Source organism: Falco rusticolus, chromosome 15 (genome assembly GCF_015220075.1).
Source record: "Falco rusticolus isolate bFalRus1 chromosome 15, bFalRus1.pri, whole genome shotgun sequence".
Classification (NCBI taxonomy): Eukaryota; Metazoa; Chordata; class Aves; order Falconiformes; family Falconidae; genus Falco; species Falco rusticolus.
This window is the reverse complement of record NC_051201.1, coordinates 2,832,231-2,850,789: the sequence shown is the minus strand read 5'-3', so window position 1 is coordinate 2,850,789 and position 18,559 is coordinate 2,832,231. Positions and strand designations below refer to the sequence as shown.

At 49.6% G+C, this 18,559-nt stretch overlaps 1 protein-coding gene and 1 non-coding gene across 2 annotated transcripts; one reads left to right on the top strand and one right to left on the bottom strand.

Moving 5' to 3' along the window:
- Positions 1-207: 207 nt before the first annotated feature.
- On the bottom strand, positions 208-280 carry TRNAM-CAU. The gene has a single exon. It is a non-coding gene; the product is annotated as a tRNA-Met (tRNA).
- Positions 281-9,051: 8,771 nt separating this feature from the next.
- On the top strand, positions 9,052-18,559 carry MAP1LC3B (microtubule associated protein 1 light chain 3 beta). Its single transcript, XM_037408724.1, has 4 exons — positions 9,052-9,192; positions 11,906-11,961; positions 14,416-14,522; positions 16,617-18,559. The coding sequence occupies exons 1-4, from the start codon at positions 9,153-9,155 to the stop codon at positions 16,789-16,791; spliced, it is 378 nt and encodes a 125-aa protein (XP_037264621.1). The 5' UTR covers positions 9,052-9,152; the 3' UTR covers positions 16,792-18,559.

Below are 18,559 nucleotides of genomic sequence, written 5' to 3'. Positions count from 1 at the left end.
CCCGGGAGGACCAAGAGCCTGGCGGGGCGCCGCTGAGTGGTGGCTGTGCCCAGTAACGGCCCGCGCTGCAGCCCGCTGCCAGGCCCGCGGGGCTCGGTCCCGCCGCCTCGGTCGCACCCCCTGCTGCAATTCGATTAAAAAAAAATAAAACTATATTGCTGTCCCTTGGAAAGCTCCACGGGATCAAAAATACGAGGAAACCACACCTGCCCCGTGTGAGGATCGAACTCACGACCTTCAGATTATGAGACTGACGCGCTACCTACTGCGCTAACGAGGCTCCTCAAATGGAAACGCCCGCGCGCCCCCCTTCTACCTGCCTCTGCGTCCCTGGCCTTCCCCCTGGCGCAGCTGTGCTTTGGGATGCTGCCTGAGAAACCTCGCTGCCTCGCAAATGGCTCCTTTTCTGCAGGAGAGACCTCTTGGCGTTCTCTCTCTTCCTCCCCCCCCCCCCAAATTCATTCTTTTCCCATGCTTTTCTAGAAGCAAGACAGAACTGACATTTTTTGTAAATGGCTCCTCTTTCCCATGTTGTTCCACAGAGAGACCTTGGGGTTTTTTGTTAAGGGCTTCTTTTCCCCATGTTCTGCAAAACAGTTGCCTTCCTGAAAGAGTCCTTCGGGGTTCCTGAACACCCACATCCAGATCCTCTGGCCAGGAACAGGCTGTGAGGACCGCACTGACAACATGCTCGCAAGGAAATCAAGTTGTTTCCACGTAATTACAAAAATCAAAGCCAACCTGGTTTGCGCGCTGTGAAGAGTCGCTGTTCGACTGGGATTTCCGCAGCAAAATGAACTCTCTGCATTCAGTGAAGCGCTCAGCAGAAGAGGGTCCCCTGCGATGCCAGCACAAGTGCTGCCCTGAATCCTAATCGACAGGCTTCATGCTCAGTGAGGGGCTCAAGGCAGCAATCACCATGACAATCAAGCGACAAATACCTAAATTGGAAGAAGGCAGGAAAGCAGACGTTTAATTGATGCAGAAAGTCTCCAAACCTTGCCAGCAAGAATCACTGCAGGGAAGCTTTTTGCCTGCAAAGCGAGCCACTGGCAGAAGATGAAGGAGGAACAACCTTTGGACATCAGTCCCACCAGACAAAAAGAGGTGTTTGGGTCGCCTTGGACAGCCCAAGGATTTTGCCAAGGGTTTAGTGGGCAGCTCTGGTCGTCAGGGGGACAATGCCCTGATTCCCGAAGGTCTGGGTGGCTATGTGTATGGGATGGCCAGATGATGAGTCCAGGCTGCAAGGTTTGTGGTAGGAACAAAATTGCTGCAACCACAGGATGAGTAAATGCATGACTTTTTACAGCCTGAACCACTGCATTCCTCCTTCCAACACTACCCACGTCCAGAATGAGGATGTCATTTTTAACAATGTGCTAATCCTTTGGGGCTTCAGTGACGGACAAGTTTAGTGCCCACAATTCTGGTTAAATTAAGAAAAGCTGCTCCAAGCATTTAAAACCCTGCACATGGACAAGTCACCTCGACCGAACATCCGACTGTTTGGAAATATGTCTGTAACCATTTTCCACCTGTACTGAATCACATGGTTTTCCCCCCCACGTTACATGATGCTGAGCTGGTCCTCAAGGTTTCTGACACAGCTGTAGAAGGCCCTGTCATATCTGTTTGTTTAGGGACTGATGGATTCATGGAGAAGACAGGAGAAGTACTGATGGCAAGGATTTTCGTGTGAATGAAACAAAAGATGTCCTTGGTGACATTGCCTCGAGCTGAAACTCAGCAGTCTACAGCACACACATGCTTATCTCTCTTTTGCATTTTCTATTTTTATCTGGACTTTCTCCTTTTCCTCTGAATGCTCCTACGGTGCCTAATCACCCTACCACCTTCTCTGCCTTCCCCTCACCCATCTGACCCCTATCACCTTAACCCACAGTCTTGGCTCCACGGATGCTGAGCCACCGCATCCTGCCCCATCCCTCAGTGATCAGACTTTCCCCCTGCCCCGCTGACCCCCTTTCCAATCCAACCCAGCAGAAGGCAGGACAGCCCATCATAAATCCATGCCAGTTCCCACAGTGCTCCATCACCCCATGCCCACGTCTTCCAGATTTAGAAGGGGAAAAGTCTGTCTGGCTGAAAGGTAGTGCCCACCTCCACGATGCACTGATGTCACCCGGCAGAGAGCAAAGCCAGATGCAACGTGACAAGCCCTGTGGGCTCTCAGTGCTCAACGTGACCAATTTCCCCTTCCTGTGGAGCAGAGTGGAGGAATCCCAGCTTTTCATCATATTAGAGAGGAGAAACAATCATTGTCTCCACTCCAAGTTTCAAGGCCCAGGCAGAAAAAGTTTCCAGTGCTGTTCTTGCGGAGCATCACACAATAGTTACAAGCAGAGTCTGGGCACAGCAAAGGTCCTTGGCGCCCAGAAGGCAGAGAGCTGGTGTTGAACAGGGTGCTTGTAACTGAATATAACTTATAACGTCAGTGTTTACCACCCTGTGGCCAGACTATAAAATCAGCACTTTCTCCTCTATGTTGCTGAATCCATTATCTGAATCTACCAGCTTTGTTTGTGACAATAGGCAAGCTGGTAAAAGTGTGTTATCACCATCTCCCATCCTCTCTAGCACTACGAAGAGTCTGAGAACCTTTCTTTGTAAATATTACCAGAGTAATAGTCCAGCACTTTCCAGTCCTGCTGTTTCAGACAGGCAGCTTGCAGCCATTACCACAGGGCTCTTGGAAAAGGATGCACCAAAAGGGGAAATTTTATTGTTTCATTTCCCTTCAGCAATTAAGTAGCTGATGCAGCTCTCGCTATAGTCAATTAGTCTTCCCACTTACTCTAAAGGGCTTTGGACTGGTCCCAAAGTTAGTGTCCTCATTTTCTGTAATCCTGGAAGTGTTTACGCCTTCCCATCCTCTGAGCAGGGATGAGCCAGCTGATGGCATATCCAGCCAACTATAACCTGAACAGCTAGGAGAGAATTATTTATTTTTCATTTGGCAAGAGGGACAGAAAAGTATGGCAAGGCAGGCCAAGACAGATGAACAAACCCTTTTTGCAAGCCCTGTTTGCCACACAAAGTATCTGCAGCACGTTTTTTTGGCATAAGCCTGCAGTGTGATTTCTGCTTTGTAATAAGCATCTTTGGAGGCAGGACACTTGAAGAGAGAATATTTCAATAAAAAGACCAAAGAATTTTGCTTTGGGTTTTGTGATCTCCTATTTTCATCTCAGATACCCTTTCCTTGCTATTCTAAGCTGCGAAAATAGCTCTTCTCATCCTGATTTTAGTATTTTCCACCTTCTTCCTTTCTGTCTGGACACTGATCTCACCAGATTTTGCAGGATAAACTGATCAGAGGACAGACAGGGCTCTTCAGGAAAAATCCAGAACACTGCAGAAAATGTTGCTGATGACTCAGGAAGCATTTTGCATCCTTCTGCTTTAGAGCTGAGCTCGGTGCCCTCCCTTGATGAGAGAGGGTACGGTCTTTCTTCAGCATACTGTCCTTGCAATGAGTTATTAGTTGATCTAATGATCAGCTTAGGGTCACAGAAGGCTTTATAGCACTTCTGCTAGCAGCAGTTGTTGTTCAGCTTTGGCCACGGTCCAGCCTGAAACAATTTCATTGTGCCCAACACCTCTGGCAGCTCTAGTTCACAGAAGCATTATCCTGCCCAGGACAGATCATGGGACAGGCAGTCAGGTGTTTGAGATGCTATTACTGGCTCGGCTGCTGAGCAATGGTTGTGCAATCACAGACACACTGAACCTCCACATGCCTCAGTTTCTCACGATGTAAATAAGGTGGGTGTTTACTGAAGCCACAGGCTACGCAGTACTCGGTTAATAATTGAATATGCGTGCAATTGCTTAAATCCCGGGAGTACTAAAAATCAGCGGAAGACTTTGTTGCATGCTGTATTATTCTCTGTTTTTTCCCTGCTATGCCTCCTGCACTCACACTGTCATTACTGCTTGCCAAGAGGTTATGGAACTTTTTGAGTGAAAGGTAGTACATAAACATAAGTTATTGCTGCTTATACCAACTGATTTACTGTGTCTCCTTGTGAAACCAGTGGTTCCCATTTAAAACCTGATCCTGAAGCCAAGAAATGTTTGCTGGAACAGCAGTAATGGCAGTAACTGATGTCAGGGTTATGGTACACGGCAATGATGTCTTGGGCAATACTTCTTGCACGGGGAGTGCAATGAGGTTTTAGGCAAACATTGTAAGAAAACTATGTTTTTGTGATGGAATTGCATACGTGTCTGTAAGTTTGGATTTGCCATCCAAAAAAACATCTGTCTAATAATCTCAAAAGTGTTATATTCCAAAAGTCTTGTGAAATAGGCGGCCAGAAAGAGGAGAGAGACAGTGCTAGCGTTCCCACTGAGGGACAGGCTCATCTGTTGTTAGACCTCAGAGAAAACCCACACAGGGAAAATGTTCTGAGAGTGGTTTCTTTACTTTCAGTTTTCTCAAATTACACTTTTACATTCCCCACAAACAGAGATATTTTGTCATTCTTGCTAGAGTTCTCCTAACTCAGAACTTCTGCAGAGAAATTTGAAGTTTGGGAATTTGTTCATAGGGTAGTCACCATCTTAAGACAAATTTGATATTAAAACTTCTCAGAAGAGTTATTTTAAGGCATTGCAAACAATTCAGTACAATCTGATCCTGTCTGAAAATCTCCAAGAGTGGCTGGGTAATGGCTGCACACACTGCGTTAAAAAAATGAAGGCCCACATTGATCTTTAGCTGAGCTAGATCAATAAGAACAATTCATGAGAAAATAACTGAGGGAAGGTATTTTGATTCAGATTGAAATGCAAGTTACTTTCAGCACAGTGTTTTTCCTTTTCTTTTATGGGGGTTTTCTCTCCATGTTTCTGGCGAATTTAATCCTGCTGACAGCTGCTGAGCTAATAGCCCTAGACACTAAAGTGCTGTCTTCCAGCATGGGTGTAGCACTGCAGAGGAATAGCTTTGTCTGTTCACTGTAAAAAGCCTTTCCAGTACTGTTGTACCAGGGAAATGAGGGGATGGTTTAGAATTCTGATTGTGAGATACACTCACTTTGTTGTGAAGCAGCTCATACAGAAAAAAATAGGAAAAGTGGGAGTTTTTCCCCAGGGAAATGCTGCAAATATCAGCTAGGGTTTGGGGCCGCCATTCATACTGGCTTTTTAACAAAAAAACCCCATGCCACCGAAAACCAACCTTGTGGAAGATACGATGGTTGGGAAAACCTGGCTTTGTTTTCACTTCAGACTTCAGATTTAGTATAGCCAGCTCTGTCGGCTGCAGACATGAGGATCTGAGCTGGAATGCGAACCCAGCTTGTGCTCTAACCTGCTTTGTAAGCTTGGGCAAATCACATCTCTCTTGCTTCATGAAAAACTAGGGCTGACAGGTATTGTAAGAGATTATTTACCCCATCCTTCTCCCTGAGATAAGAACAATTCTGCCTAAACTCTTCAGAACAGATTTTTTACTGACTTCTTGTTAAATAAAAATATCCGATGGTGACTATTCCACTGCTTTCCTAGGCAATTCGTTCTGGTGCTCAGCTATTCTTACCCTTAACCCAATGTCTAATTTCTATCGCCTTTTCCAAGATGTAAGCTCATTATTTCTTGTCCTAGACTCACTGCACGCAGAGAACTAATACCCTCCTGCTCTGCAGCAACCTTTTGCATATTTGAAGACAATACAATGTCTCCTTTCAGTTAAGTCTTCTCTTCTTCAGACTAAATGCTTTGTAAAGTGTTCCAAGACTAGAATAAAAATGCTCTGCGGGCTAGATTTTTAAAGGGCTCCTTTCCGGCATAGTCACCAAGTTTGAAGGAAAAGCATTTTCAAAAGCAGCATTTTCTCACTAGGGATGGAGAACTGTGCTTAGGCAGAGCTGGTACCAAAGGCTATGTCCATGCTGTCATTCCAACTGCGCCTAACACCTCTCCTAAATCCAGACTCACCAACTGTCTGTGCTGTCGACATGCAGACATAGGCGAAGGATGAGATGAGGAGGGAAAGGTCAAGTGAGTCTTGGTGTGGATCTAAGTTTTCCTTCTCACAGTCTCTGCTGATTATTTATGAGTGGAACATGTGATAGCCCTGCCTGTCAGCAGATACTCTGATTGTGGCTCTTCCTAAGCACCATATGGATGCTTTCAGCCTGAGCTGCAGCCCCGCTAACAGTTGGTAGTGTGGATGAAAACCGCATGACGCGCAGCGCTCGGTATTGTCAGCCCTGCCACCAGGACTCACTGTCCACCCCAAAACCAACACTACCTGGTTCACCGGGGCTTGTCCTGCCCACAGCCACACGGCAGCCCCTCACAGCCAATTCTGAGAGCGTGGCAGAATTTTTTCAGCCCAGAATTTTTTATTTTTTTTTAAAAGACAGTCATTTAAATAAGAAAGAATTCTGTTGGAACAGAAATCTGGGCTTGCTAGTTTAAGTTTCAGGTGTATCAGCCTTCCGATGATCATCCACTATGTCTCACCTGCTGTCCCTGGACAGTGATGTGATGGATAGAGCACTCATAGACCCTAGGGCTGTTTTTCTCTCCTTGGTTAGTCACATCTTTAATGGTGTCACCTTATAATTATACAGCCACCGGAACTGTATGACCCTGAATCACAGAATTAGGCAACGAACCCTCATTCCAGCGTGTGAACACAGCATGGCTCTAACTTCAAATGCATCGTTCCAGGCCAAAAAAATGCAAAAACCCCTGATAAGCTCTAAGCTGGTTAGGAAACGGCCCTTCTCCCTGTACTCCTAAGGACACTGATGGCTGCAGCTCCCCATCCCTTCAGCCACACAAGTTGGATTGTACAGCGAAATTGTGTAGCCCTATTGCTGCAAAATCATTCTTATATTTCAAAACACGGTGCCGGGAACATATGTGAGAGGAAGAGAAAGGCAGGCAGCTGAAAGTCTACAGCCAACAGCTTGTGTCAGAAAGCTGCTAGGGGAAGAAACAGTTGGGCATTTCCAATTGCGACGCAGTATCTGCAGGGTGAACGCAGGCGAACGTGGCTCGCGGCTGAGATTGCTGGCGATCTCCTCGATTCCTGACAAACCGCACGAGGCCGGGTGGTGGGCTTTGCAGGGAACTGCGACACCCGCTCCGACCACTTTGTTCCCTGAACGCAAACTTTACCACAGCTGCCTCATACTCGTGCCTACGTATGCTGAAGGCAAACTGAAGGCAAATTGCTGAACTTGCACCTCTGCATGGAGGCAAAGTAGCTTAAGAGTACATATTGTTGAGAGAGGACATGGTGGGACACTCCGAGGTGGCCATGGCTGTGTGTCACTGAGAGAGAGGCCTGTCAGGGTGCCCCAAGGTGGCCATGGCTGTGTGTTGCTGAAGTAGAACACGACAGGGCACTCTGAGGCAGCCATAGCTGTGCATTGCTGAGGTGGTACACTGGCAGGGTGCTCTGAGGCGGCCATGGCTGTGTCTGAGGGAGCACACAGCTGAGGCGGCCATGGCCGTGTCTGAGGGAGCACACTGCTGAGGTGGCCATGGCCGTGTCTGAGGGAGCACACAGCTGAGGCGGCCATGGCCGTGTCTGAGGGAGCACACTGCTGAGGTGGCCATGGCCGTGTCTCACTGAGGGAGCACACTGCTGAGAAAGCCATGGCTGTGTCTGAGGGAGCACACAGCTGAGGTGGCCATGGCCGTGTCTCACTGAGGGAGCACACTGCTGAGAAAGCCATGGCTGTGTCTGAGGGGGCACACAGCTGAGGTGGCCATGGCCGTGTCTCACTGAGGGAGCACACTGCTGAGAAAGCCATGGCTGTGTCTCGCTGAGGGGGCACACTGCTGAGGCGGCCATGGCTGCATGTCACTGAGGGAGCACACAGCTGAGAAAGCCATGGCCGTGTCTTGCTGAGGGGGCACACTGCTGAGAAAGCCATGGCTGTGTCTCGCTGAGGGGGCACACTGCTGAGGCGGCCATGGCCGTGTCTGAGGGAGCACACTGCTGAGGTGGCCATGGCCGTGTCTTGCTGAGGGGGCACACTGCTGAGAAAGCCATGGCTGTGTCTCGCTGAGGGGGCACACTGCTGAGGCGGCCATGGCCGTGTCTGAGGGAGCACACTGCTGAGGTGGCCATGGCCGTGTCTCACTGAGGGAGCACACTGCTGAGGTGGCCATGGCCGTGTCTGAGGGAGCACACTGCTGAGGCGGCCATGGCTGTGTCTGAGGGAGCACACAGCTGAGGTGGCCATGGCCGTGTCTCACTGAGGGAGCACACTGCTGAGAAAGCCATGGCTGTGTCTCGCTGAGGGGGCACACTGCTGAGGCGGCCATGGCTGCATGTCACTGAGGGAGCACACAGCTGAGAAAGCCATGGCCGTGTCTTGCTGAGGGGGCACACTGCTGAGAAAGCCATGGCCGTGTCTTGCTGAGGGGGCACACTGCTGAGAAAGCCATGGCTGTGTCTCGCTGAGGGGGCACACTGCTGAGGCGGCCATGGCCATGTCTTGCTGAGGGAGCACACAGCTGAGGTGGCCATGGCCGTGTCTGAGGGAGCACACAGCTGAGGTGGCCATGGCCGTGGCTCACTGAGGGAGCACACTGCTGAGAAAGCCATGGCTGTGTCTCGCTGAGGGGGCACACTGCTGAGGCGGCCCTGGCTGTGTCTGAGGGAGCACACAGCTGAGAAAGCTATGGCTGTCTTTCGTGGAGAGAGTACACTGTTGAGGCTGTGTGTCGCCAAGGTGGCACATGGCAGGGCACTCTGAGGCAGCCATGGCTATGTGTCGCCGAGAGGGGGGCACCTCAGGGTGCCCCAAGGCGGCCACGGCTGCGTGTCGCTGAGAGGGCACACTGCCACCGCGCTCCCAGGCGGCCAGGGCCGCACGGCGCCGGGGAGGAACGCGGCAGGGCGCGGAGGCAACCGAGGCGCGGCGGGCGGCGGGGGGAGGCGGCGGGCGGCGGGGGGAGGCGGCGGGCGGGCGGCCCTCCCCGCCACACTCAACATGTCGGCGCCGGCGCGGCCGTGCCCGCCCCGCCGTGACGCGCGGCGTCAGCTGACGGCGGAGCCGCCGGTGGCGGCGGCGGGGGGCGGGCGCCGGCACTCGGAGTTGTCCGCCGCCGCCGCGCAGAGCAGCCGCTGGGCCTGAGGCCGAGCCGCCGCCGCCATGCCCTCGGAGAAGACCTTCAAGCAGCGCCGCACCTTCGGTGAGCGCCCCGGGAAGGGACGCGGCGGGGCAGGGTCGCTGACAGGGCCCGCCGGCTGCCCCGGCCCCCCTCGGGGCCTCGTCGCTCGGCCGGCGGGCTGCGGGGGCGGCCGGTGGGGCAGGCCGGCGGCGGGGGGGGGCGGCGATGCGGGGAGGGGGCACATCTCGTTAGGCGCCGCCGAGATCCCCGGGCAGCCCAGGCCTGGGCCGGCTCCCGCTGATCGCGGGGCCCGCGGCCGGAGCGGGCCCGGCCGCCCCTGCCCGGTCGGCTGCTGGGGCCGGAGGGGAGCCGCCGCTGCTCGGGGCTGGGCCTGGCACAACCCCGGGCTGGCCGCGCTCCCCTGCGCGGCCGCGGGGCCCGGCCCGGCCCAGTGGGCCAGCTGTCGGCTGTGGGCCGGGCGTTGGGGCCAGCGGTCTTGTTCTGGGCGGGGGGAGCGAGGCGCTGGGGTGGGTGGCAGCGCTGTGCCGGGCGCTGCCTTGGGAGGGGGGCTTGGCGGGGGGAGATCGCCTCTCCGCAGCATCCATTATCGACTGCAAAATTCCCAGGAGCCTGGAAACATCACTGTGTGTTGTGTGCCAGGAGCTGGGCCTCCCTTCCCTCCCGACATACTGCTCTCCCGACGGGAGCGTTAAGCTCCCCTTGCAGCTTGGTGCTTGGCGTGGGCTGGGATGGATGCCTCCCGTCTCCCTTCGGTTGTTGAAAACTAGCAAGGCATCAAAAAGAGCTGTGTAATGATGGCTGGAGAAATGAGATTAGTCTCTTTCTAGAAGGAGCAGCCTTGATAGAGCGGTGCCAGCACTTCTTTCTGTGCTTGGGATGGGACCAGAGCGATCAAAGAGCTCAGTCTCTGTTCATGTGTGTCAGTGAGGTAGGCTGAAACGCTCTGAGGGTAACAAGAACTGGCAGCATAACCTATTTCTGTGTGAACTATAAAATCCCATACATAAAATGGAGTTGGTGGAAGATAGCGATCCAGATTTTCTTTTCCTTCTGCCTTTGGGTTGAAGTCAAGCTTCTTAGAGCTTTCTGGTATGCCCACCCTTGCCTTTGCTGTTCTGTTAAATGTAAGCTGTTCTCCACGTTGAAGCGGAGAGAATTTTGATTTAGCAGAGCCTATATTTAAGCTGCCCCTTTTCTTGGAGTCTTCCAAAACTGTTGTTGACCCCATCGCCTGTCAGCAGCCTCTGTGGCAGGTATTAAGTTCAGCTAGGACGGCAGCCAAGCAGTTGCCACTGCAACTAATGTCGTCAGAGAACAGTGTTTATCTGTGGCTGACAGAAGCCTGATTTTGAACACGCCGTATACAATAATCTCAATGATTTTTCCGGTTTATGTTCCTCCTACTCCAGGGAGTTCTGCTGAATAACGTTGCTGTGAACAAACCTGTTTCAGTTGAAAAGTTAGTCAAATCTGTCTGTGCTTGCTAGGTTGATGGTTGGTCTTATTCACTCCCCCTATCTCCTGTGTTTCTGGTTAATCTTAAAAAGTATTTTAATTGGCTAATAATCTCTGCTCTTGAAGCGTTAATGCTGGTCTGCAAGAGGTGGCTCAGGCTGTGGGACATGAAGCAGGATGGCTTTCAGGTTCTCAGTCTCACAGTCAGGTGAAGGCTTTGCATGCTCCTTGCCTTAGTTCTGCTTGATTCACCTTCAGCTTTAAACTGTGATTCACGTGAGTTGCATTTCCTTACCGGGCTCATAAAAAGGCGCATGGACGTATTTAATGCACAGCCACTTAATATGGACTAATGGAGAGCTGAGTGATGTCATTGCTGAGTGATGGGACAGGTAGTGTGTCCTGTGTGTTAGCATACCAGCAACGAGTTGGTGATGGGTGCTGATGTAAGCTCTTCCTCTCCCATGAGCAGCACTTCTCCCTCGGTAGATGTCTGTTAAAGCTGTGATGCAACACTAAATCTTCTCTCTGAGAGGTGTTTATAAGATGGAAATGGCCTGGAAAGCTCCCGCCCGCTGAAAAGAACTGGAGAGGTTAAAATCCAGCTCACTGAATCTGAAAGCAGGCAGGGTATAAACAGATGCAACTTCCTCTAAAAGCAACAGCGCCTGTTTACTTTGCCATGTACTTTAGCCTGGTTTATAATATCTGTGCTATTAATATTTGTGTCTGAGGAGAGGTGAACTTTATCCTGAAAACTGGCACGGAGAGCGGTGAAATGTCTAGGTACTCAAGAATTTACCGACAGCTTCTGCGACAATGGGTGCGGCATAATCAAAATAGAAAACTGTAATTCAGTAACGCTAGAGCACACGGCGTAAGCTGATGCTGCCAGGCTTTGGCTAGTTCTAGGTCTCAATTGTTGACAATTTCCTCTTCTGGGATCTGGCAAAAATAGTACAGGATATTTAGTCATTAACTTGGGTGGTGTAATTCGATGCCATAAATTTAAGAGGTTAAACGTCTGATTTAGTGGGCAGAAATTGAGGTGTGTGTGGGGAGGAAGCTGTCTCCTTTAACACTTTCTAGGAGTCCGAAGCAGTGTAAGTGCAGTACTTGTCACCTGGGGGGAAAAAGCAAAGTATCAGCTGTCAGAGGAGAGGTTTGGCTTGTGACAGTGCTGTCCCATTCGAAAACTGCTCTGCCTGAATTTGCGGCTTTTATTAACATGCAGTCCCTCTCTTCAGTGGTGAAGAACTGAAGGTAATAACAGCATTAAGTGTGGATGTTTGAACAGACTTTTTTTAATCTCTTGCAGAGCAAAGAGTGGAAGATGTACGACTGATTCGAGATCAGCATCCAACTAAAATACCAGTAAGTCTGATTCTTTTCTTTTTTCACTTTGATTTCCAGTGTCATGTTCTTGTTAGTAGTTAGAAACCTGTAAAAAAGCTGTCCTGGTGAGACCACCAAATGAAAATTTGGCCATTCAGGGTTGTTAAGCCTGGATTTCAGAAACTTTCTCAAACTAGTAACTGGCAGTCAGCATGATAGAGCAAGGCGCTAGCTGGGGACTGAAGGAAGCAGGGTTTCCTGTGTATTGCAGTTGCTTGTTGTAACATTAAAGAAAACCACACCCTGGATGAACTCTTGAGATTCTCCTGAGTGTTCAGCTCTTTTCTTTTTCTTCAATAAAAGAAGAATCTGCAGAGGCTAACCAAGAAGAATACATGGTAACGTAGAGACAGTTACCGCTTTTGTCACCAATCTGTGCTGAGAAAGACAGCAATGCTTGCCTTCTGGGAGATGGGCATGTGCTTGAGGTCTCCAGAAATGGTGCTTGGCTGTCAAACCCCTCCACCTCACCTCCAAAGAGCAGATCAGCCCTCACCTTATCACTCTTCTTTAGCTGGTCAGCTTCGATTGCTGCCTGAATTTTTATTTTCTTTTCTTTATGGCATCCTCAAGGTTACAAATGCAAAGCAAAGCATCCTAGGAACCAAAGGGCATGGATTGTCTTCTATTGCTGATGAGTTCTTCACAACTGGTGGGCTTTGTGTGACGGCAGTCACTGCAGAAAGCAATAAATGCAACTGTCCTTATGGCCATTTGGTGGAACAGGGAAGACCTTAGGGGATCTTGAGGGGCAGAAGACAGAACTTAATTGGATGCCTCAGCCTTTGGTTCTCAGTGATGAGAGCTGATGATCCTTGTGTGTGGAAATTCTTCTGTAAACAAACTGGTGCAAGTTTGTTCAACAGAAGCAATTGTTGCCTCAGAGTCAAATAGAAACCGAAAGGTTTTCAGCTTTAGCATTTAACTACTTCATCTCGAAGCTTCTGCTGCTGTTTTACTCTGCTGTTGGGCATGGGAACAAGTAATAATTTATAGCAGAGATTTTCTGACTTTCCTGGAATGTGCAGTTTTCCCAAAAGGCTCTTTCCTAACAAACCTGTTTCCTCACAGAAGATTGCTTTTTTACCCACTTTTCACGGATCACTTAGCCATAGTCCCCAAGCTCTTTTGACCACAGATTGAAAGCCATTGATTTATAGCAAAGCTCTCATTTTAAGCCAGCCACAGACATATTGCTAGCAAAAATTCAGAGGTACACAAGCAACTTGCTGAAGATGCAGTGATGCAAACTCCCAACTATGGCAGAGGCCTGCTGGGGTCCCTGGAGGCTTGCTGTAGTTGCGTGTCCATGTCCTAGCTTGAGTCACTGCCTTGTTATCATCATTAGCGGTTCTGGATGAGATAAGATGGCAATGTCATGCTAGATGGTAAATTCCTCCTGTACTGTCGACATCTTTCATTTTGCTGTTGGAAATACTATCTATTGGTTATGGTCTACCTTTTTAAAAATGGTATTGTTTTTTTTCCAGAATGAGCCAGCATTTATTTAAACTGGTGTAAGGAAGTCTTTCTCTGATATAATTAAATTGGCTCAATATCTCTTCACCTGTGCAACTTTGGAATATCAACATAACCAGACCCCGTGAGCATGGAAATGATCCAAGTAAATGGTGTCACGTAGCTACCGTTGATTTAAAAACAACAAAAGCCACATGGCTGTGGAAAGGGAGCGCACGAATTCTGAGATCATTTCTTAAAAGCAGGAACTATATACAGTTGCTGGGCAGGGTGCTACTTAAACTGGCAAATCTGCAATTTCCTTGTGAATTAAGGAACATAACAATCTTGACGGAATTACTGGTTCCTAAGCATGCTGTCTTGAGATTAAGGAGGAGGAAATTCTCTCCTTTGAGGCTTTATACCCCTTCAGAAGTAGCTTTCTCTCATGCGTTAGAGTAGCCATGGAAGGTGAATGGAACAGCATACTAATCTGGAGGTGTAGTTGTTAGAAAGAGATGGCCTGAAACTGGACAAATTCTAGGGAAAACTGCTTGAATTTGCAGATTTCCTTAGCAGCTCAAGCCCCGAGTCAGCCACTGTAATGCGTTAGAGGGAGGTGTGCTTTATCTTTTCTTTGGTTTCCTTGTTGCTGGGTAATTCAGTGCTAGATTAAATGATTCCAGCGAATGAGCTCTTGTAAAATTGCACTGAAGCTGTGGACATGTGCTGTTAAATCCCTGTTTGCTACTTCATGCAGTTACTCTTGCAAACAGAACAAGAGGAGCACGTGAAGGTAATTGCAATTGTTCCTCTTCAGATTTGAGATAACTGCCTTCACAAATGAAGAGAAATGGAGTTTACCGTAAATGCTTGTATTTTGCTGTGTTAAAATTGGAAGGGGGAGATGAGGGCACGGACACCGCTTCTTGCCTTTCACATCTTCTGCTCCTGTCTTTTTGTGTTTCTTCTTAGGTGATCATTGAAAGGTACAAGGGAGAGAAGCAGCTTCCAGTTTTGGATAAGACCAAGTTCCTGGTGCCAGATCACGTGAACATGAGCGAGCTAATCAAAATTATCAGGTAGTACGCTGTGATTTCAGTGATTTTAGGCTGTATCAGCCTAAGACTATGATTCTTGGTTAATTCCCCACCTGGTGTATGTATTTGGGAGCTCTTTAAATGGAAAATTCATCTAACGAGCGCTTGGTCTTATCATAAGACAGCTTCGTGAGATGGTGCTTTTCCTTTGGCTTTGCCCAAAAAAACCTCCAGCCTCTGAAAAGAGCAGAGCTGTTAGTCTGCTTTCAGAAGTAACCGGTTCCCAGAGGTGTAGGAGGAAGTCTGGGGCCGTGAATCCCTGTCTAACATGGGTGCTTCTGGCCCAGGGCTCCAGTGCTTCCCGCATGGCTATTTTAGGGGTTGCCTTCTTGGTGTTCTGCCTGGGAGTCCCTCTCCGGAGTGCCTGCCTCTACCCACCCACTGCAGGGGGAGTTTGGGCTCATAGCCAGAGCTCTGAGCCGTTGCTTAGGGTTGATGTTGGCATCCTTTGATCGTGAAATGAGGTTTCCCTCAATGTTGACGTTGAGGCCTGAAAAAACACACGTTCAGACCGGTGTGTTTTTGTCCCAGCTGTTTGCACAGGCTGTGGCGTGAGCGCTGCTCTGCTCTGGTGCTTGAGCTTTGTTTACAAGGAAAGGCAAAGGGGAAATAGCCACAGAGTGGAAGTTATGTGGTTTAAAACTGTGGTCAGAAATTCTGCTAGAGGTGCATTTCTCCTGGCTTAGAAGGAGTTTTTGATTAGTAAGAGTTCTCAAGCAGTAAACTTGAAAGTTAGCAGCAAACCAGAGTTTGCTTTTGGTTGGTCACGGTGGAGCAGGGAGCTGATTTGTGGAGGCCACAAGCTGTAAAAACTGAGAGTTGTCCAGCATGTCCAAACAATTCCCTGCTTCCAAGGCTTGTACAAAAACTGTCGCAAGCAAATCCCAGCTCTTACATGTGTAAGAAAGTAAGATAGGGTTTTGGAAGCAGGAACCAGATTGTTCAAGTCTTCCAGAATTTCTCATGAACGTTAAAGGCCCTGGGCAAAAAGTTTTAATGGCAAGCTAAAGGATTTTTGCCACATTTTTTCTTTGGCTTTATTGTTAATAGATGACTTGGTACCAGCTGGACTTGGTCCTCAGCCAGTTCCTCTTGTGCATAGCAAAGCCTGTCCTTCCCAGCCCTTGGAGAGCTGCTGCCGTCTCTCAGCCTGCTGTCTCTGGAGTGATTTGAGCTTGGTTTTGGAAGGGTCCCTTTCCAGGCCTTTGCCTGGGAGGCTAAATAAATCCTGGTTTCCAGCTGCTGCTGCCCCTCAGCAGCGAGCGGAAGCGGCGGGAAGCTCTTCTATCTGTTGTTCTTTCCTTCTTTCTTTGGTTGCACCTCAACATATCCGAGCTCCTCTTGCTTGCTTGCTTTATGAAGTAGTAAGAGAGCTCCTGTCTGCAAACCTGCTTTCCAGGGGGCAGTTTAGCAGGAATATCTATTTCCCCCCAACTAAAATGAACGATCCAAGGGGAACGCCAGAGCTGGATGTTTACTGTGCCACGCTGTCTGTAAAGCCTGGCACTCTCTGCCCTTCCCATGATGCTTCTCCCGGGAGGGAGGGGAAGAGGGAGCAAGGTGCTCCAAAGGTTAAACGCAGGCTGTTACAGAGCTGGTGACAAAGTGAGTTTAAAAGGTCCGGGGCCTGCGCATGAAAGCTCAGCCCGTCCTCCCTCCCTGCCTTCACACAGGCTGCTCGAGGTCAGCCGGGGTTTGTATTTCCAGCGAGGTGCTGCGGAGCGAAGGTCCCGCAGGCCTTGGTGTTGGCTGGCTGTACAGGGACCGCCTTGGCAAGGAGTACCGCTTCCGTTTCGTTGCAGTTTAACGCCCTTCTGGAGCGTAGGGAAGTAGGGGCTTCTGTGGGGGGACCTGTCTGGCTGGGCTTAGTAGATGGATTTGGCACGACGTTGAGGTGGGAAGCAAACGCCTTCTGCAGTGGCAGGGCTGCTCTGGGTGGGGACATCTTGCTGCTGTCAGTGGTGGAGGACTTTGTTTTGCCATCTGTCCTAAAGCCTGTGTTAATGTGAGTGGAAATGCATGGTCATCACTGTCAAACTCCTTCCCCTGTCCGCTCCCCCTGCCTCCCCCCAACAGGCGACGCCTGCAGCTGAACTCCAACCAGGCGTTCTTCCTCCTGGTGAACGGACACAGCATGGTGAGCGTCTCCACACCCATATCCGAGGTGTACGAGAGCGAGAAGGACGAGGACGGGTTCCTGTACATGGTGTACGCCTCTCAGGAGACTTTCGGAGTGCAATCTTCTGTCTAAGACACGCAAGCGGCTTCTAGCCTAGGATTTTGGTTTACCCTTGGCCATCACCCCCACTCTTCCCCACACACACCCCAGGGAAAGAAACGGATGTCACCTACGCTCTCAGTACCTTAGCATAGTCTTGCTTTAGCAGGTGTCTCATCTTACCTTGCCTTGTTTGTGACTATTAAACAGTACAGACGAGCACTTCCGGCTTTGAAACCTGCTGTAATATTCCACACAGGCACATTTACATTTCTGGACCTTACGAATGGAACCCAATTGTGCATGTGACAATTGTGAATAAAGGGACACTCGATTGACTTCTAACAAGCAAACAGGCACGAGGGAGGAGCTAAAGTGTTTCCTGTGACAGTTTTCTGGAAAATCTCCCTATGATTCCTTAAAGCTTTTCTTTTTTTTCCCTTTTTTTAAAAATGGGAAGGTCTCTCATGAGAGCAAATGTGTTTTAATGTTCCAAAGCGGAGCTTTGTCTTTTGCAGCTCGATCAGACTCGTGTCAGTGCTGCAGTGAGTTAAGGCAAGTGCTTGGGGTGAGCTGGGGGAGGACAGCTCTTTTTGTCTCTGGTTTTTGTGGCACCGCAAACTTAGGCATGGTGCCGGTTTCTGAAATACTCATACCAAACATCACAGCTTTATTGTAGTTTTAGGACGTGTTTAATTGTAAAATACACACCTGGACAGGTAACATTGAAATAAAACTCCAGTCTGTTGTGAATTCCCAATCCCTGCGTGTTCAGTGAAACACCGTTGTTCATACGAGCTCGCTTCCGAAAGGTCACCCCCCTCCCTAGCCCGGAGGTTTGGCTGTTCCCCGCCCGGCAGTTTGCTGGGAGAAGGCGGTGGAGGGCCCCGCCGCGGCACAGGGGGCTGGCGGGACGCGTGCTGCCGGCCGCAGAGCGGGCAGAGACACGAGCAGTGCCCACATGGCTCGCGGTCCCCGGAGCGCCGCTCGCCCTCTCCGGCTGCTCGGCAGGGCGGGTGCGTTCGAGCCCTCCGAAGCGAGCGGGCGAACGGCTTTGTTGTATACTCGCCTCCGTGCCGAATGCTGGACTCGGACACGCCACTGGAATTACCAACCCACACTGCCTACCCAGTCTGTCACTCGTTTTGCATGTTACCACCGAGGGGGGGTCAGGGAGAACCGCTCTTAGAAGCATCTCACGCCCAGGAGTTGCTGTCAAGAGTTGACGAACAAATTATTATTTTTTTTTTTTCCATCGCTGAAGTCTCCTGCCACGTGCACGGGGTTTGGAAGATCTTGGTGTTACTTACTACTGTCCTGAGCAGGGAGGCAGCCTGTGCAGAGGAAAGGTATCTCGTAGGACGTGTGTTTTTCCTCTAGAGTCGTTGTCAAGTGAAGCGTAGCAGGATGAGATTACTCTTGTATATTATGTGTCTGTGAACTAACTACATCTGTTACTGGAAGCTAACTTACTATCATGGGGGGAAAAAGAAGCAATACTACTGCATCTTGGCACTCTAGCTCAATAAGGTGTACAATTTGTACCTATTTACACCTCTTTGCATGCATCTCGTTCACAATGCTTACTTCAGATTTTTTATTGTTCTTTGTGTTTTTACTCCAACGTAAACTTTTAAGTGCAGCTTGTTCTATGTTTAGTTTTGTTTGTGTAAGGAATTGTTTAACTCATAATTGACAACCATACTTGTAATTACAACGTGATTGACTGATATTCCTGTACAAATGTTGCTTTTTTAAAATTAATACAGTGCTGGTATGGATGGATTACATCCCAACTTAA

Coding starts and splice junctions, on each gene's coding strand:
- MAP1LC3B (XM_037408724.1), top strand. CDS start 9,153: ATGCCCTCGGAGAAGACCTTCAAGCAGCGCCGCACCTTCG. Junction 11,962..14,415: donor AGCATCCAACTAAAATACCA/GTAAGTCTGATT, acceptor GTTTCTTCTTAG/GTGATCATTGAAAGGTACAA. Junction 14,523..16,616: donor GAGCTAATCAAAATTATCAG/GTAGTACGCTGT, acceptor TCCCCCCAACAG/GCGACGCCTGCAGCTGAACT.